General features: G+C 41.1%; 3 protein-coding genes across 3 annotated transcripts in view; 2 read left to right on the top strand and 1 right to left on the bottom strand.

Moving 5' to 3' along the window:
- Positions 1 to 1,374: 1,374 nt before the first annotated feature.
- rhot2 (ras homolog family member T2) lies at positions 1,375 to 12,614 on the top strand. The gene is made up of 19 exons (XM_033612186.2): positions 1,375 to 1,554; positions 2,428 to 2,486; positions 3,310 to 3,391; positions 3,493 to 3,536; positions 4,027 to 4,080; positions 4,192 to 4,244; positions 4,567 to 4,675; positions 4,878 to 4,979; positions 5,118 to 5,216; positions 5,303 to 5,411; positions 5,509 to 5,629; positions 6,067 to 6,151; positions 6,545 to 6,690; positions 6,813 to 6,913; positions 9,475 to 9,605; positions 9,721 to 9,801; positions 9,893 to 10,015; positions 10,927 to 11,129; positions 11,319 to 12,614. Exons 1-19 carry the CDS (start codon positions 1,518 to 1,520, stop codon positions 11,434 to 11,436), a joined length of 1,857 nt encoding a protein of 618 aa, XP_033468077.1. The 5' UTR covers positions 1,375 to 1,517; the 3' UTR covers positions 11,437 to 12,614.
- Positions 12,615 to 13,001: 387 nt separating this feature from the next.
- rhbdl1 (rhomboid, veinlet-like 1 (Drosophila)) overlaps positions 13,002 to 20,513 on the top strand; it is a 63,877-nt gene continuing 56,365 nt past the window's right edge. The window contains exons 1-2 of the mRNA XM_078163441.1: positions 13,002 to 13,133; positions 13,227 to 13,331. The gene's annotated coding sequence lies outside the window, so the exon portion shown is untranslated. The remainder of the gene's footprint in view (positions 13,134 to 13,226; positions 13,332 to 20,513) is intronic.
- Positions 14,109 to 15,456, bottom strand: h1-0 (H1.0 linker histone). The gene has a single exon (XM_033610723.2). The coding sequence runs from the start codon at positions 15,224 to 15,226 to the stop codon at positions 14,639 to 14,641; it is 588 nt and encodes a 195-aa protein (XP_033466614.1). The 5' UTR covers positions 15,227 to 15,456; the 3' UTR covers positions 14,109 to 14,638.

Below are 20,513 nucleotides of genomic sequence, written 5' to 3'. Positions count from 1 at the left end.
CTTTGTACTTATGCATGTCTTTCCACCAGAATGGTGGAGGACAGGTACACTGTTGAGAATATTTTGCATGAATCTTCTCCAGTTTCTATTTTTGTTAAAGGACACTGACAAAAGTTCCTTACTGTCACAAGGACTTGAATTCCGGCTTCCCAATTTGAATGGCAGTCTCCCTTATTACTGGTTCTGTGTGACTCTTCTGTCAGAGGTTGTCTTCAGTAGAAATGCTGCCTACATACTGTAGGTGCCTCCTCCTTCACTATTCTGTTTTTGTAGGAAATATCATACAAACCAGTCTAAGGAGATTAGGAGCATTTAATCGAATACAAAAACCAGCTGGAAGTAGAAAATAAGGCTGACAGGCAGATTCAATGGTGACACAGAGAGGGTAATTATTTGTAATTAATATTCCATTTGATACTGAAATGTGAGCAAAGCTGGTCAACAAGCAGTGACTGATAAACAACAGCTGTCCTTGTTTAAAGCTCAAATTATCCTCATGTTTCCTCTCCTGTTTGTGCTTTGAAGATTATTATATAATACACACACTCTTTTTGATCTCCCTGTGTAATGGCCTCAACAACAAACCCCCAATTTTGTCTTCTTTTTCTAAAGCAGAAGTGGAGGTTTGGTGTTAAGATGTTGAAAATTACCCCTGTCATTTCCGACAGTAATGATGGCACTCCGCCACTGACAGTTTTGAAGCGGCTGCTATAAACCTTATGAGTTATTGTTACTTCTTGATTCAAATTTCAGAATCAAACTAGTCCAGACCTTTATAGCAGGGTTCCCAAAGAGGGGCATTGAATTAATTAACTAAGGTATTAATTTAAATTTTAATTATTGTAATATTGGTCTTAAATTTCACTCCAGGTAGCATTAAAAGAAGTCTTAAGAATTCTTAAATCTAGGTTGTGTGTAGGGACCCTGTATATGACTATATATTAAAATCTCAGGCAAAGGACCATCATTTTAATTATGGAACAGCATATTACATGTACATGATACTACTGTTGTTATAAGGGATTGTTTTACTCAGTAAGAATGGTCATCTCACTGTTTTTAAGGAGAAATGGGTTTACTGAGGTATTAGACTTGGAAGTGAGTGATATATCTTGTCTCTGTCTTTTCAAAAGAGCTGCAATTATAATAGATATATGGATACGAATAATCTTAATTGATTGGATTAGATTAAACCCTATTCCTTGGTCTATTTTATATTAATAACTATTATTACAGTAAAGGATTAACCATGTGTTGAATGTTTTATAGACAAGTCATTAGCATCTCATTGAGTACAACGTGAAGTAAACGTGGGCTGCAGTGTGCCAGTTCGGCCAGCAGGGGGCGTGTTTTCCCGGTCTCCTCTGTGAACCGGAATCATATGTTTTCACCTTGGGTGCATATCGCTGTGGAGAGGCACACGCTTTATTTTAATAAGAAATTTGACATTCAAATGAAAGATAAATGTCACTGTAGCACCGCAGCGAGCCGGACTGTCCGTCAAACAGAGAGCAAACATGAAACAAGACGTGAGGATACTCTTGCTGGGGGAGCGTAAGTCATTCGCACTGACAGCTGACCACAAGCTAAAAGGCTAGCAAACATTAGCTGTTGGAGCTACACGAAGATGTAGCTGAGTTTACCTCGGTCACTCCTGGTGGTATGGTGGCGATAACTGTCTTAAAAAAGGGAATTTATGTCTGCGCTAATTGTATAATTTCAGTTAAAATTATATGTTCTTCATGAATTGGCTGCTTTCCAAAAGATAATTTCCGCTAACCGTTATGCTAACTTAGCTTAGAGTAACTTTTAAGTTGGGAACGGTTAGCTAACTTGTAGTTAACGCTAACTTGGCTGCCATACAAAAGTTAGCAAGCATGTTTTGTTTATTCATCGGCTGAAAGCTAAATATTCATTTAATTCTGATATATAAAAAGTTTTCCGTTATTCAGCTATAGAGCATTGATGTGTTAGCTAGCCAGCTAACTGTTAATCTAACGGTAGCTGCTTTCACGTTATAAACTAATTTAACGATAACGGTTGAACAGTGATCCTAATAGCGTTAGTTTAAGTTACTTAGTTTATCTAAAATTCTGACTATGCTTTATTGAAAATGACACACAGCACAATATCTTGAGGTTAACGGTTCAGTGTGACAGTTTGCAGTTAAATAGTCCGTTTCATGCCACCTAAACAAGCAGCACTTCAGTCCATGTCAGCGTAATTATGTAAATGATAACTCAAAGAATAACAGTTAGGCCTAGTCAGCTGATTTGCAGGCACATGCACGTTTACTGTAAGTGCTATCACTTCAGCATACAAGTCCAATTCTATTATTGAGTCGTTCTCTGTAAGCTCTTCTCATAATGTTGTTTATTAGTTAGTCAAAATTCAAATTGTTCATTCATGTTGTCTCTCCTCCAACAGCCAAGGTGGGGAAGACATCCCTCATCATGTCTTTGGTTGGAGAGGAGTTCCCAGAAGAGGTACATGTCTTAAAGTTACAGCTAATCACCACTGCTGAGTTTTTACTTAAACGTCCTTTAAGCTGGGTCAATCTACACACATGAAAGCTGGGGGGATTTGATGTGGCTGACCACCTGCCTCTGTAATGGCCACAGTTCCTGCACTGTTGTTAGTACACGTTTAACTGGTTCATTTTTGTTACAGGAAAGAAAGCACATTGTTGCTGGGTGCATGGTAATAAGAGCTGCATTTTCCTTTGCAGCATACTTGGCATCATGTACAACTCCTTATATTCCTTTTGCACAAACAACTTTTTACAGGACAAGATAGACAACTATACTACATTACAAAATAATGTTTCTTAGGATAATCAAATGACTCCAATACTAAAGGTTAAATTCAGTGTAGGGTTTTGCCACATATTTGGGCTTTGTTTGACATGATGAAATCAGCCTGCTCAGCTTTGTGCTTTGTGGCCAGTATTGTGTTTCTATGTATCCAATCCAATCCACTTTATTTATATAGCACATTTTACAAATCACAGGGATTACCAAAGTGCTGCACAGAACAAAATAAGTGCACAAAAATATCTAAAAACACAAAATGCCCCGGAGAAATTTTCTGTTCACATACATATGGTATTGTTGATTAATACACTGTCATCTACTCATGATTCATTTTCCTTCTAATAGTGAAAATCAGCTAGCATTTCATTTTATGGCTTAACAACGTCCATTATTTAATGCGAAATAGTATGTGTGCTTGTGTTATGGGAGGCTGTAGCCTGAATGTGAATGTGAAGTGATGGTTGACAGTTCATCTGTAATCTTCAATCTCTGACAGGTTCCCCCCAGAGCTGAAGAGATCACCATCCCTGCTGACGTGACTCCAGAGAAGGTGCCCACACACATAGTGGACTACTCAGGTAATGTGACGTGAAGGCTAACACATAGCACAACCAGTTTGTTGAAGTATGATGGTCTAAATATTATGACTTTGATGTTTGTGTATGTATGTCCTCAACAGAAAAAGAGCAGAGCGATGAAGTCCTTAAAAATGAGATCATCAAGGTAAGTCCATCATACAGTGCTAATCTACACACTTAACATTATCCTTTTTAATAAATGAAAACAAGATTTGCTGAAGGGTTGCATTGGACTGGAAGAATCTTAAAAAATGCTGTGCCACCTCTGATTAAGAGCAACAACTTTGAGCCATATACATGAATATAATTGTGTCTGAGATTTGTCACAAGTTTGTTAAGACCATAGTCATATTCCCAGAGGCATTTACGGCATTCAGGCCAGCGATTTTGACATCCTATGCCTAACCTTGTTTCATTGTATGCAGGCAGCTAATGTTTTTTCATCTAATAAGTCATACTCACTCATTCTACCAGTCTTTTGTCCTTCTGTCATGTTCTGCTTTTTGTATAGTATCATGAGATTAATATAATTTCTGTAGGATTTTAATGAAAAGGTATAGAAGGTTGATTGATTTCTGTGGAATCTGTTTCTGGCATAACGTCCCTCATACCTGTTCTTTCTCCAACCCACACAGGCTAATGTGGTGTGTGTAGTGTATGATGTCACCAACGAAGACACGATAGACAAGGTATATGTCTCATTGTCTAATACTGTACAAGCAGTCCACATACTGTATATCTCATTTGAATATAGCATTTGAGATAAAAATGACACTTTGGTGTGCCTCTTGTTTTTCCAGATCAAAACTAAATGGATACCTTTAGTTAATGGGGATGCAGAGAAAGGGAACAAGTATGTATTGGTGTTGTTGGTGTTGATGAGTGTGTGTTACCTAGGCAGGCGCTTCTGTGTCCTTGAACTTTTCACTCCTTTGCATGTAATGTTGGCAAACAAGGTGATCTAGGAATTTGAGCCTGTTGTATTGTTTCACTAAGTTACCCACAGTAAAACCTGAGAGCATCAGCAAAATGCCAGAGATGTCAGTAGTGTGAGCGCATGCAGTATTTGAATGTCAGCAGATTTATATTTTATCTTGAATTGAGAGATGACCTATATTCACAAAATAAACCATGATGGTGTACTGAGAGCTCTGTTGTCTCCATATTTATATCAGAGTTCCCATCATCCTCGTGGGAAACAAGTCTGACCTGCGCTGTGGGAGCTCAATGGAAACCATTCTTCCCATCATGAACCAGTTCTCTGAGATTGAGACGTGTGTTGAGGTGAGGCTGAACATTCCTACAGACGTACCCAGTCTCCTTATCACTACAATCTGTACACACCTGTAGTCTTTAGCATTGAGATACACACACACACGGTTGCTGGGTTTCACACAAATGTTTACACAAGCACACTTTATCTGGATTTCAGATAGCTGCATAACTGTAATCTGAAATATTCTTTCTTCTATATGTCTCTTTCAAGTGTTCTGCAAAGAACTTGAAAAACATTTCAGAGCTGTTCTACTATGCACAGAAGGCAGTTCTTCACCCCACTGCCCCTCTTTATGACCCTGAGGACAAACAGGTCAGCCATTTTTGGAAATGTGATGCCAACTGTGGAGTCAGCATGTCTCTCTCTCCCAGTTTACTTTTTTTAAATATGTGCATGCAAATGATTTGTTGACTAATGATATGCTTTTTGTCCTCCAATATTTTCCCCCAGCTAAAACCACTGTGTGTCAGAGCCCTTAGCAGAATATTCTACATTTCCGACCAGGACAATGACCGTATCCTCAGCGACGCTGAACTCAACTGCTTTCAGGTGCCAGTTAAAATCACTTAACATTATGTCCTCTCATGAAACAAAGCTCTTTGTTTTGCTCAAAATCCATTTATCTTTATGTGCAGAAATCTTGTTTTGGGAATCCTCTGGCACCTCAAGCCTTAGACGATGTGAAGACAGTAGTTTGGAAGAACACCAGCGATGGGGTGCAAGACAACGGCCTGACCCTAAATGGTAAAAAACAGTCATGAATGAGAACATGCAACTTTAAACAGTGTTGCTGCGAGGCCACGCTCAGCTAATGGCCACGTATTGTGTCTCCTCCTTTCAGGTTTCTTGTTCCTTAATACATTATTTATCCAGAGGGGCCGACATGAAACCACGTGGACTATCCTCAGGAAGTTCGGCTATGACGACAACCTTGAGCTGACTGATGATTACCTTTATCCTGAGTATGTATAGTGACATTATTGGATTGTATCTGTTAACTTAGATGCTGATAACTATAGTACAACAACAGGTTATATTGCAATAGTGTTGAAAAGTAAAGATGCTTTTCTTTAAGTCATCTATCTCAGACTTTCTGTATTCCTCTTGTGTGTCCATTTGGCTTTGTTATGTTTGTACACACAAGTCAGGAATGCCCAGGTGTCTAACCAAGGGCCCTTTCACATTTGTCTCAATTGGTCTGGACTTTCTGACCTTTCAGTTTGAGCTGAAAGAAATTTACGGCTGTGAAACCTCCCACAGACCACAGTCCAGACCAAACAGCTGAATCTTGGTTCAAATTGAACCATTGGTCTGGTTTGTTTCTAGCCTAGAAACATTTTTTGGACGGTTTGGACATTCAGGTGTGAGAAGACCCTAATTGTTGTTTTTCTGTTGCCAGACTACGAGTTCCCATCGGCTGCACCACAGAGCTCAATCATGTAGGTCACCAGTTCCTCCAGCGGCTGTTCGACAAGTACGATGAAGTGAGTAGCAATTCACGCTGCAATTGAAATGATGATTATGTATCAAATATATTAAGGCAAAGTATTTTTCAGTTGCTGTAAACATACAGCTGTAGCTCTTAGTTTTCTACATTGCATATTTATGAGCGTGTGCTCACACAACGCTCAGGTGAGATCAACACTTTATCAAAAGGTAGCCAGTCCATAAACAGCAGGCATCCAAGAGACACAGCACTGAAAAAATGCAAATATAGTGAGGTGAAACACCAAACGAGAGTGAATCTGGGGTTGGCTTTTACTTTCACTTTTGCTGGCAAGCTTGTTTACAAATGGTAACTGACAATCCTGCATTGTATACCTTTAAATAGTGGAGGGTTTCCTTGTTTTGAGTGAGTGACATGTTTTCCCTGTTAGGACAAAGACTCTGCCCTGTCGCCGGCAGAGCTTAGAAACCTGTTCTGCGTGTGTCCTTACATGCCGTGGGGTGCAGAGGTCTACATGACTGTCCCAACTACAGATGAGGGCTACATCTCTAACAAAGGCTACCTTTGTCAGTGGACGTAAGTATCTCACCTGATTAATGATTTTACATGACTGCATGCACTGGGTTTACACTTTTGTGCACATACACGCAATTAATGCTCCCCAGAGTTCACATGTATGTTAATCCCTTTACGCGCAGGCTTTCTGCATACTTTGACATCCACCGTTGCCTGGAGCACCTAGGATACCTAGGCTATCCTATCCTCACTGAACAGGACTCACAGACTGCCGCAATCACAGGTGTGTGTTGGTGTGTGTCGTTGTGGGATTGACTCTGTTAGTTGTAGGCAATCCCAACAATCAGCATGTCAATTAAAAAGACTGAGACCATGTCTCCATGGAACACGGGGGTCGTGGTACATCCTCTTTGAAAACTTAAATCCCATTCTCGTAGTAAGCACTGTTCTGTGGGAGGATTACTTGTCTTAATCCTGTCCACTGTCACCTCATAGATTCACACACTTGTACATTTGTCCTTGAGATGTGAAAGAATAGATCAGTTTGAACTGGGAGTTGCATGTATGCACACATTTATGCATGAATGGTTTGAAATGTAGTGCGCTCTCCACACTAGTGTTGTCACGACTCTGGAATTTCTAACTTCAAAACAATTTGATCTGATGATGGTGGTAATTTAATTTCAGTTTATGGGAACACAGTGAAGTGTGCAGACTTAGTCTTTTTGTCTCTTGTCCAGCACCTACTTTTTTTATCATCTGGATGTGTTTGCTATATAACTTTGTATAACTTTGATCCAGTGCCTTGAAAAATATCAATATTCGATACAATTTTTTAGTCCAAGGGGGCTAAATTGACATTGAAGGCATAAAAATAGAAAGATAAGTGTATCAAGGCTATAACATGACAACACCAACATTTATTTTCTTGATTAAGTAGCAGAGAATAGTAGTGTGACTGTAGTAAACATTAACCGCAATTACAGCTCTTTTACATTAATGAAAATGATTTTCTTCTTGCATTAGAAAAGGTGTTTAAAAGCCTGGGAGATTGTTAATCATTCAAAAGGCAATAAAGTGCAGTAGAAGACAAAAACGTGCTCCAAAAGCCTGCATGCAACCAGAGGGAATGATGAAGAGACAGCACTGTGAGGTAGTGAGATGAGGCGGAGCTATGGAGGCACTGCAGCAGTGTGTGTAATAAGTAGCTGCTGAAGAAAAGAGAGCAAGAAAGCGCAGCTGATAGTAAAGTATCAATACTACGGAAAATGAGTATGGAAACCATGTCAAATACTCACAGATACATTTTATTCTTTTGTTCCTTGTGAGCATGAACTAAAAGAATACTAGTTACTGTCTCTGTGCTGACATATTGTGTCTGAATTAGTGGCAGTCTACGGCTGGTTTGTTAGGTAAGCTTGGACAAGATAGGAAAGTGACGTAATGCGTCTCACTGCTGCTAATCACACACATTCTGTCTCCGTCTCAGAGGTGAGCACCTTAAGGTGACCCTGCTGTAGATGTCAAAGAGGTCAGAAAGACACCAAGATTAACACAGATCTTTTAACAAGGGGAGGGGTTGTAGCATGTTCTTCGTTAATGTGCTTTATGATGCTGAATTAACCTTTCATTAATGGGTATTGATGTCGGTTGTTATTGTACATTTATTTTTAGCCACAGTAGCAGGATTGCTCTAATAAAAGCAACGTCGATTGGTTGCTCTAATGGCCTGTCAGTTGGGTTATTAAATACGCTGCTCCTGAGTGAAATATCTCAACAACTGTTGGATGGATTGCCACAGCATTTGTTAGACGTTCTTTACCTCTAGAGGACCAATCGTAAAACTTTTTTTTCATCCAGTGCCACAACAGCTGGGGTTGACAAAGTACAGTTTAGACTGATGAATAGTTGAGTCAAGTCTGACAGTGTAGAGTGGTGACAGATAAGCTGAGTCTCAGATATCCTAAAATGGTTACTGTAGAGGCAATAAACCATCTTGATTTTACTTTCCTGTGGCACTACTCTACGGCTAAATTAAACAGTTTTCGTCACATTAGGTATTGGGATCAAAGAATTTGTTGCTCCTTTTTGTCAAATTTTCACTTGTTCCATTTTCTTGTAAGATACATGTCTTGTGACTATTAGTCTTGTTTCCTCTGGATTTAAATCCACGATGATGTGTTTCCTAACACAGACTGGATTGACATACCCTGCACTTATACAGCTGTAATGCGCACCTGCAGTATAATTTAAACCTAGTTGTTATGCCTTGTTGAAGTCCCCAGAACTGCCACCAGAGGTCACTTTATCTAACTTTGAAGTCAATCAATGCAGACTAATTTAACCTTAGTGTGAAATAAATGCAATGCAGTTAAGAGGCCTTCATGTAAAATCTCTTTATTGCTGTAATATATTGTAAACCCAGAGATTGTAGTTATCTTACAAACTAAATTGACTTAAGAGAAGAGGGAAATCACTTTTTTTTTTACAACCTGGGTCTTATTTACACGTTATTTTCTGCCATCTCCATCATTTTAACAACACAAGCAACTACAGATCCTCTAGGATGAACAGATTAGCACAAGTGATGTTTTCTGTGGACTGGACTGTAGCTTCTATGCCCTGTATGTTGGCCAAAACAAACCAAACAGTGATCAAACAGGAGAGGACAGACTCATTTGTTGCAGTGTAGAGGAACTGAAACATAAGCTTGTTTGGCAGGTTGATCTCTCAGCTGGTGCAGGAATTACATCCTCTGCTCTGCTGACGTTAGCCTCCCACCTCAAGGCTATTAATGATATTGCATGAAAATAAAAAGCTCACAAGTTATGTTTATATGTGCAGTAACACAGGAGAAAGAGGTGGACCTGGAAAAACGCCAGACACAGCGGTCAGTGTTTCTCTGCAAAGTGATTGGACCTCGGGGGACCGGCAAGACAGCCTTTCTCCAGGCCTTTGTGGGCCGCAACGTTGTGGTATGGCACTGTCTGCTAGTCTGGAGTGAAGAATATTCAAATAAACTTATCCTAGTCTGCTTTCATCAACATAGATATTGCTAAGTAGTGACTGTTAAACTATTGTCTTCTACAGAAAAAGGGAAATTCCAACAGTGCCTTCTCCCCCTATGCCATAAACACTGTCCAAGTGAGCAACCAGGAGAAGTACCTTATCGTAAGTGGCTCCCATCCTGATCTTAATGCTGACCCCTAACCTCTGACCCTGACTGAAGCCTGAGCACCACTCTCTTCTCCTCTCCGTGCAGCTCAATGAGGTGGATGTGGAAGTGGAGTTCCTGAAGGCATCAGACGCTTCCTGCGATGTTGCTTGTCTCATGTATGACGCCAGTGACCCTCATTCCTTCGACTATTGTGCCAGTATATACAAGGTCAGTGACGGCAAACCTTACAGGAGCATTAATAGATTCATTTATTCTCATTTTGGATTCGTGCCATTCAGAGATCATGCTGGTGTTTGTGTGTCATCAGCCTTGTATGGTGAGAAAGGTATTCTGTTTACATGTTCTTTAGCAAGAAGGGCTCTAACGTGCAATACACTGAGCACAGCAGTTCGTTATGGGCAGATGAGAGAGACACAGATATGCGTCAAGCTTCACTGTTAGTTTATTGATCTGTTCGAGTGAAGCAACAGTTTGATCTGTAAATATTACCCTGCTGTTATTAAACTGGAAAAAAGCAGGCCTGCTTTGATTCAGAATCTCCTGAAAACTAGTAGACACCACTTAACCAAAGATCTTTCCCCTCTGGAAGATACAAAACCTGGATAAAGCTGACAAGTGGTTGAGAGTACTGATAAAGATTAACTTGTGGAAGAGAGACAATGTTGGGGATTTTCAAATGACTTGTACTAAAGATCCTCTGGAATATACAAAGTAATCTGGGTTGTTTTCTCGCCAAATTGTGTAAGAATTAAAAGGGAATTAAACCAGCTCATCCAATATGGAGTATTTAATCAGATTAATGTGTCTACAACTGGAAATTGTCTTGGTCTGGTACTCTGATTATTAGCTGAATAAAAGGCTCCATGTAAACAGGTACTGTTTGTACTTGCTTACTGTCAGACAGTTGACACAGACAGAAAAAAAACATTTTACCTTAGAAACTTTGACAGAGCAATGTCCCTGTACAAGTCATGATAAAAGTGACTCAGACTTCTCTTCGTTTCGTTTACATTTATTACGTGTTACAATTAGGGAATTTCATTGTGGCCGACTTGAAAACAAGGTAGACTCTCTTCTGTCTCAGCTAGTTTTCACTCTTTATCCCATTTCTTACTCAGCAACACTACATGGAGAGCAAAATCCCATGTGTGCTGGTTGCCTCCAAGGTGGACCTTCCTGAGGTCAAGCAGTTCCACGGGATGACTCCAGCAGAGTTCTGTTACAAACACCAACTGCCTCCGCCGCTGCCCTTCTCCAGCGTGTTCCTCGACTCCACCAGCAAGAACATCTACTCGAGGCTTGCCTGGGCAGCAGTATACCCGTACGTTTAAGTTCAGCAAAGTTATGCTCTTAAGTAAAATTAGACGACGTTGAAAACCTGGAAAATATAAAGATCAGTAAGAGGACAATATTGTCTTACATGCTGAGTGATTAAAAGGTGATAGGTAGGTAGAAGTTGTGTGTTGCTTTGTGTGACTGACCCTTAATGATTTTTTCCTCCAACCTGCAGACACCTGAATGGTTCAGACATGAGCAACACATCATTCTGGCTGAGAGTGGCGTTGGGCTCAGCCGTGGTCGCAGTTCTGGGCTTTGCCATCTACAGAGCCGTCGCCAGACTGAAATGATCAACAACCAGTTTTTGTTGTTTTTATTTTATCCTGACGCTCCATTGATCCATCCATCAAGACCAAACCTCAGCGACCAGATTCAGAGCCACCGCATCATTTTACGTTTCACCCCAAAGGCTTCCAGAAAACTCTTCATATCTCTGCCCTTCTTCACTTTGTCCCACCCTCTGAGTCAGTTGATCGCAGCAGCCCAAAAGCAAGTGATCATACTTTTCCCCACGCTGCTGTGCCCAGCTTTTTCTGCCTTACATTGTCCAGCCAGGTTAAGTAGGAGTTAGCCTGTCAGTGCTCAGTGCATTGATACACGAAGAACTGTTCACATCCAAACAGGTGCTTTATCAAAGGGGAGGAAATGATGCGTCAAATCTATTGCTTTCCCCTAAATGATCTGTGAAGTGTTAATGGTGAGAGGGAAGCGTTTTTATATACAGCATATGCAGTGTTTCCTAAGCATAATGTAGAAAAATGCCAAATTGACTAGTCTGAAGAACCAAAGGGCAGCACGTGGAGCATTAGCTGCCACTGAATCTTTTGCTGGAACTCCCCAATGAACTACGCTCTGTCTTCTGACCATGCCACCACAGATACTCAATGTTCATATCTGATTTGCCAAATAACTCCAGGAGCAACAAGTAGTCATAGCATGTTATCTGCCCCTCAGGCATATTATCTTGCCTGAGAATTAATTATTTTAATGTTTTTAGCAGTGAGGTCTCTGCTGACACTGATCTGCTGTGGCAGGGAGGGGTGTGCATGAAGAAAAACGATGGATTGTTTATGCATCTGCAGTAAGTCAAAATATTTTCTCCCATAGAAGGAGACGATCCTTGAGAATGACAAAATGTTAAAAGAACAATCGGGTCAAATTAATCTCTGCTCACAATCAGCTTCCTTCTGTTCACACTGAAATGAGATTCATTGATTTTTGATTGAGACTGCAATAGGTCTGTGATTCTATTTAGATACACCTGACACTGTGCGTACACTTTGACCTTCTTACATAATCCGCCATTGAATTGTTTCCCCAACATGAGTCAGTCATGTTATGTATGTTTTGTTGCTTGATTTAGCTCGGGACCTGCTGTTTCTACAGAATACATTTCTGTGACTTTTAAAAGATGGCTGTTTTTCTTACTGAAATTGAACTGATTTAGATGCTTAATAAAAGACCAGACTAGACTGGGTGGGGACATTTTGCCCGAGACTTTATGGACGTTGGGATTGAAAATGAATGATGTGCTTTATTTTAATATGTTTGACAGTTGGTGCCCCTCATATTCACCTTCTTGATTTGTAGTATCTTCTTATGGCTGATTGATTTAAATGATGCATTTTGAATTATGTTTAGTTTTTATTTTCAGCATTAATACACAAATATCAGACTTAAGACACCTGACACACTTTTTAATCTCTGTGACACTTTGAATGTGTGTGTGACACATTGCTCTTTAAAAGTGTTGCTGTATTCTAGGAGTATCATTCATGTTCCAGATACCATATCATCTTAATCACACATTGGTTGCTAATAGTAATGGATTTTAAGGGTGCTGTTCTGCTGTTCATGTTTGGTAACTCTGTTAAAGCAACACCAATTACTACCCTTTTCCACATAGCATGTCAAAATACAGGAACAGCATGCCTTTGCGAGTGTGGACACTCTGCTCTGATCATTCAGCCTGAAGCTGTTTCACAAGGTTGGTTTGATGATCTTACACCTGTCTTTAAAGCTGATAATGAGTAACACAGTACAGAGGGTAATCTGTGTGTGCAATCTTGACTTTCATCAGTTTGACTCCAGTCTGTCTGCTGGTGGCGTCCCACAGTCCCAACTGCAGCGAAGAGGAGTCGCCTGTTCTTGCGAGACACCACAAGATGGCAGTGTTGCACGTCAGGTGAGAGAGTAGTGAGCGCTGGGTGTGCCTTCAAAGCCACCTCCTCGGTGCTCTGCACCCACTCAGGAAGGAGGATGTCGGGATTTTGAGTGTAGTCTCGTGCTGGAACAACCAAAAAAATAACTGGTGTAACTGAAGCTTTATGTCCTGTGTTTATGGAAGTTTTGAACACACACTGAGATGTTTTGAGTAGTTTTATGGAGAACTTAGTTAATTTTCCCCGCAAATTAATGTTTTTGCCTTATTTAACGCCACTATTCCCTTAAGGGACTTTATTTCAGCGCACTTTTGTTTACCAACAGCATCACCATGGTACACAGGGCTTTTACTTTATACAAATAAGTGTCCATGACCAGTTGGTAAAGCAGTAATGTTATCAGAGAGCACGATTCTACTCATTTATATACCATGATATTTAACACTTAGTCTAATTTATCACGTTATAACTTGCAGTCTACCTAAATGTCATTATGTCCATGTCCACTAGTGTATCAACCCTCCTGCAATAGAGTATCATCCCTCATCGGAGCCTCCATAAGTGCGCTTTGTCTGCAGCACCTTGGCGCACAATAGCTGTAATTTAATGCCGCGGGTTAACTTGGTTAACATGTCTGAGATAAAAAATATGGTGTATTAAAATGTTGGAGACAATATTATTGGGCTCTTCGGTAGATTACGTTACGCCTATTAATCTTTAATATGCACAGAAATGCCTCCGTCCACTTTACCAACCATTTTTACGCACGCGTAAAATGCGCGCAATAAGTTGACAACACATTTTTGTAGAAGATGACAAAGGTTTATTGAATTGCAGTATAAACAGTCTTCAAAAGTGACTGGACACAGTGTGATGTTTGTATGTTAAGAGTCGTCTGAACATGAGTAAATATACAGAATGGAGCTTGAATGACAACTATGGAGCCTTTAGGAAAATCTTGCTGACGTCCACTGCCTCTGGTCTGTACATTGTAAAGGCTCAACAATGCTCACCATTGTCACATTTGTATTTTCAGTATGACCCCGTGCACTAACAGCTACTCATAAGTTCAACTGTATATACATGTTTGTCCCTTTTAAAGCAAGACCCAGGTCTAGCCTATCAAAGGATGTGACAGAAATTAACAGTATTATTAACGCCAAATAAAAATGCTCACAATTATTTCTACAGCATCTATAGGCTATAGTGCAATGGAGAGGAAACTACTGGTAAAAACAGCTTAAGTTTGCATGAGACCTTACAAAAATAATACATATACGAAAACATTTCCTTAAGTATTTACAGTGACTTTGTCTCTGATATTGTCCCTTTACTTCTTTTTTCCTTTGGTTGCCTTTTTGGATGGCTTTGGCTTGGGCTTGGCTGCCCTCTTTGCTGGTTTTGCCTTGGGCTTGGCTGCTGGCTTAGCTTTCTTCGCTGCTGCCTTTTTGGGTTTCACAGGTGTCGGCTTTTTCGTGACCTTTTTCACTTTCTTTGCAGCTGCCTTCTTGGGTTTTTCCGGCGTCTTGGCCACCTTCTTGGGCTTTGCAGCCTTCTTAGGTTTGGCTGGCTTGGCTGCCTTCTTTGGTTTGGCAGGTGCCGCTGCCTTGGTTGACTTCTTGGAGTCCTCTGGTTTGGTCAACCTGAAGGATCCGGACGCGCCGATGCCTTTGGTGTGGCGCAGGATTCCAGATGCCACCAGCCTCTTCAGGGCCATTTTAATCTGCACATCGGCGTTGTCGCCCACCTTGTAGTTCTTCCTCACGTACTTCTGGATGGACTGCCGGGACGCTCCACCCCGGCTCGCGTCGTGAACGATGGCCGCTTTAATCATCTCCGAGTATTTGGGATGAGAAGCAGGCTTCTTGGGCTTGGCTGTCTTTTTGGCTTTGGCTGGAGCTGCCGACGTCTCTGCCATGGTGACTTTTCTTTGGAGTTTGGTAACAAAAAAAAGTCCAGGGGGTGTAATTTCACCCGGCTCAGCTGGTACACCGGAGCGTCAGAAACAGCAAAATAAATGCACAGCCAGGAATAAAGCGTTTCCCCACAAAGTCCGAGAAGGCAGCCAATTAAACTGTTTTCACAGTAAAAAACAGATAATGTAATTGTCCACACAAAGTGACGCGTCAGTACACCGGCTCACTTAAGTGTCTTATTCCACAGGCGCCTCGGTGAGCCTATGAAGCCTTTCTGCGGACGTGATTGAGAACACCAACTGCCAGCAGCTGATCTAGCGGACTCCATGGAACTGGCGCCGTCCCGTTTGTGTTTCTTCATCCTCCAACTTCCGACAAATATAAAAACCACGGCGGAGTACTGATCCACAAAACGCCATGGGCTGATAGCAGGGACATTGGGCTTTACGGGGACACACTTTTTTCTCTTCATCCGCGCCGGCGAACAACTTTTATTCCAGGAAAACCCGCTGGAAGTAACGGGGGCTGTGAACAATTTTGCACAATTCGCGTTAAATTGACCCAAACAGACGGAACCTGGGGCAAAATCATCCAATGCATATTGAAATTATATCTATGCTCAAACGGATGCACGCGGTTCAACGGGATTCCGTTTCCGTTTTTGCTTTTAATACATCGATACATTTTCCCAACTAACACAGTCCGGCCATTGACTTTGAGTGACGTGGTCGAGATTATTTGCTGTTAAACCTCCTATAAATTAAATGTCACAATATCTAAGTGGCAGGTGACCCTTGGGACGATGATATGGGTGTATATAGGTTGGAATGCGGCGGATGGGTTTGCTGTGTTTGCTGCTTTTTGGACAGAATTGCTTATAACTGTCACTATGGCAGTCGCCACTCGAGCTCCATTGTCAGGAAAGTTGCCAACACCTCCAAAGATCAGGGACTCTGATACCGGATCATAAAACTGATCACCATATTTTCGACAGGGCTGTAAAGGGCTGCTGTGTGACCAGGTGTGAGTCCAGCTGCGGGAGGGGGGGCTGCAGCCGAAACCAAAGTCCTTCAATATAGGACGCAGTGATGGCTTTCTTTTGTTCAGGAACTGGCGCATCAGACCACAGTCAATAACAGGTCTGACATATGGCACTCCACTTTTTTTTATGAGGGTCTGTGGTGCCAGTCCTCAACAACAAAAACCTCCCAAATAACAAACTTTACTATAATACTCCTGAATTATTTCTTATTTTAATATCAGGTCTCATGTCCCTCCCTGCAACGCCATTTTGATTCCTATATATGAAAGTCACAGCCACTGGAGTAGTGCTTTTCCCCCCCGACTTTTTGTGGCATGCTTATTGGAGTTAATGGACACTATTTTTGGATAATAACCAAATTTCTGTCCTCATTCACATCATAGTGCAAAACAACACCAGGCAGAGAGGTGGTCCTCTACAGTGTGGAGTGCAGTGGTTCAGCTTATTATCCATTTTGGAGCATTGAAGTCTCCACTGTTGTTCAAATAATAATAATTATGCCAAATTATTTATATCTCACCTGTGTTTTTTTTTTAACATTTTAAACGATAAATAGTGTAAATAATCAAAATGAAGTTAAATCCAATGAGGGGAAATATCTGCCCCTCTGTCTCCACCTGTGTCCTCACACTGAGTTGAGTGTTTTTGTTTTTTGGTGCGAGCGCGTGTGTGTTTAAGGGAGGGTGGGTGAGTTAGTGGGTTAGTGAGCAAGGAGGGATTGAATGAGTGAAAACGAGGAGAGAGGGAGGGAGGAGTGAATGAGTGATTTTTTTTATGTGGCACAGAAGAGGGAGGGAGTATGAAAGGGTGAGTTGGAGGCTACTACACAGCACAAGTGCACAAGAGGGAGGGAGGGGGAGTGAATAGATGGCAGGGTGAAGGAATGAATGAGTGAATAAAGCGGGTGCGGAGAGCAGGAGTGAGTGGGTGAATAAAGATATTTGTGCGGCGCAAATGGATGAGTGAGTGAAGGAGGGAGGAGCGTAATTAGGCAGCGGTGCTTATATGGTTACAGTATAAATAAGCAGTGATGGCTGTGTGTTAATATGAACATGCCTATTGTTTGCGACTCCTATTCGGGCCATGTGTTGCAGGAGCAGCTTTCGGCTGGTCTTGGTCATATGGGGGTTGTAGAGTATTGGGCCCGTTGTTTTTGTCACCGATTGTCCGGTGAGGTGTGTTATTATCTTTGGCCGCTTGTGCCCCGTTTAGGAAGCGTTGCTGGAAAGCAGACTTCTCTCCGCGGTTAGACCACTCCCTTTATCCGCCGACAGAGGGACGTCCTCCACACTAACTGGACCTCCCGAGCCCTGCTCCACGCACTACTGCAAACTAATTATCGCCATAATGAGATGTAACTTAATGACCTGCACATTTTATTAGGCCACTTGCAGTGCCTTCTTGTTTCATAAGCCACTGATAATTGGACATAATTAATAGTTACCCAGGGATTGGTCTTGAATTGCCCCTGCCAGGATAACACCATTTTTATTTTCTTATTATTTATTTATTTGACGATTGGTGTCTTTGTGGCGTGGACAGAGCTCATAAGATTGCTTGATTAATTAATTAGTCAGTTGGTCAATACAAACTCAACCACTGCTGCTGCCAACACACTGAAACCCAGCTTCCCAGTTGTATATTTAGTCATACCAATGTCTGAGTTGCAACTATATTCAGCTTACGTAATGCTTCACCCAGTGCTGGTTTATTCATCACAAGTTTGAGAGAGTCAAGTGGGAGGTAATAGTACACATGTATTTACAGAAGATGGCTACACCATCCTGTCAGGAGTGTTTAAGTGTTGCAAATCTAAATTTATCTGATGCCAGTTTGTAATTTTAGCTGCCTAAAACCCCTCTCAAGTCTCCTGCCTCTAGCCCCACAGCATTCTGGGTAACATCACCCACCATTTTACTACCAAAGGCCTCGACGTGCTCCGTATCAGGGCTGCAGGATCAGTTGTCAAAAAAATGTCCAAAACTATCTAGCCCATGATCACACTGTACGCAGCTAAAAGCATTCTTTCTGAGTTGCCTTGATTCAAAGGCTGTCTCTTTGTTTACCCTGGCTTAAAAGTCAGATAAGGTGAAATTAAATCAGGTCTTCTTTTTATTCACTCTGGTGGCAAGAATACAAAGTCTGGAGACGGCTTTTAGATTCAATTATTCTTCTTTTTCTGATATGAATCCTCAGGGTTTCTACACTCTTATAATCACATCTCACAAACCTTTTTTTCAAGCAGTGTAGGTCTGCATATTTTACATTGTAAACATTTTGTAACCTAGAGACCATCCTGCACCCTTAAACCAAGATTAGGGCAAGAGCACCTTTGAAACAAAAAAAGGCACCAGCCCAAAGTCTTCAACATTAATATGAATTGTAGAATAGATACACTAGATACAAAAGTATGTTTGCTCATCAGATTTGTTATTGTATGTATTTTACTCCTACACATACAGTACATTTGTATACAGTAAAAAGTTTATAGCTCTTTGATGAACTGATTGTGTATTTAGAACAAGTATCAGTCACTCAGCTAGTTAATAAAACGCTCTAACTACAGTTACACATACATCAAATCTCATATTTAGGCTGACGTTTGGGATTGTGAGCAATGTTGTGGTTTCCAGGATGTAGATTCTTCACGCCCATTTGCTGTGTTGCTATGTAATTTAGTTGTGTGCTGTAAACTTGCCAGCTTTACTAATTTACTTGACTAACAGATGTCACTCGGTAATTTAAAAAAAGGAATCTACCTTCTGATACAAAATCACTGTATTAGTGAGGAGGAAACAGATGACTTTTTAACTTCTCGTAGCATTTCCAGGTGGTATTATTGTTGGCGCCGCTGTTGCAAAGACAACTGGATTGCTTTCCGCTTCCCTCAGAGCCTAGCAACTACCACAGTTTCCACAGTTACTTTGGTTGTTCCACTGTTTGCCGTTTGCTACTGGAGATAGTCACTGCAAATCAAGCCTTCATTTTTCCAGCAGATTGTACCCGCTTGTAGACAGAATTGCATAGTGAAAGCAAAGCTTATAGGGAACCAGTCCAATGGCGTCATTTTTCTATACATTGTGTATCAACATTTCCTTGATAATGATAAGTTAAAGCAAAAAAACTACTGGTTTATCATAAATGAATGTAATGTAATATCAATGAACGGCAACTTCAGCTGGTAATTACAGTTAGCAAGTGTTTTTAAACATACTTTGCATGCAATACACCAAATGGGCTGTCATCATTTGCATGTGACAGGGTGTAACACTGGTCCCACGCTAGCGGACTGCTTTGAATAGAACTCAGACAAAAAAATTCAGAAACATGTATACAAGTACAGTTTGTGGTAGTTTATCAACATAAGAAAATGAAAGAAAAAAGAAAAAAAATCTTCTTTGATCAGCTGCATCTTCCCTACTTGCATATATAATAAATGTATTCCTGTGTACACTTCCAAAGTGCCATGATGGACATCGTTTAGTTCAGCTGCCCATTAAGCTGCCTCAGATAAAACTGTTTATTTCTTGTTAATTAGACCTGCTCTAAACCAACAGCGTGCCATGTCAAGATGACTGAAAGTGAGAACAAGGCATTGACACACGTGGTTTTAATACACTTGTCCTGGGGCCAGCTGGGGTGTGAGTGCGCTCTGTAGAGGTAGTGTTTGTGTGCGCACGGGGCTTCAACAGTTGTGACAACACTTGGATGCGTGAGCAGGTGTCAGTGGCCAAGTGCTGTGCTGACTGCTGCACAACTGAGCCAATGGAGGCCCGTCAGTTTGGCCCACACCAAGGCGCTCTTTGTGAATGTCTTACCCGCCCCCAACACCCACCCCCACCCGCTCGCCCCCCCATCTCATTATATAGCGCAGGTAACTATTTCCGCAATGTCAGCTGTCAAACTGTTTCTCACATGACAGGCTCGTCAGTGGACGCAGTCTTTCAGAGCACCTGTGAGCTGTCAGTCAAACCAGCAGAGATGATTCTAACAGCTATTGTGTTGTGTCATTGTCTCTCGTGCTACAAGATGACACAGCATTTTTGTCAAACATTTGAAAGGGTGTTTTTTTTTAAACAGAGGTGCTCCACTGAAAGATAACCAGTCAGTTATTACGGTTGTATTAATGATTAAACTAAAATGCAAAGTTATAAAACCAAAGCTCTGATGCTCTCTTTCCAAGTTTTAACCTAACTGTTACACATGTAACTTACTGACCACAAGATAACAATAACTGATTAGCCACT

Source organism: Epinephelus lanceolatus, chromosome 21, assembly GCF_041903045.1.
Source record: "Epinephelus lanceolatus isolate andai-2023 chromosome 21, ASM4190304v1, whole genome shotgun sequence".
Taxonomy (NCBI): Eukaryota; Metazoa; Chordata; class Actinopteri; order Perciformes; family Serranidae; genus Epinephelus; species Epinephelus lanceolatus.
The sequence above is the reverse complement of the archived record's forward strand: the minus strand, read 5'-3'. Positions and strand labels throughout refer to the sequence as shown.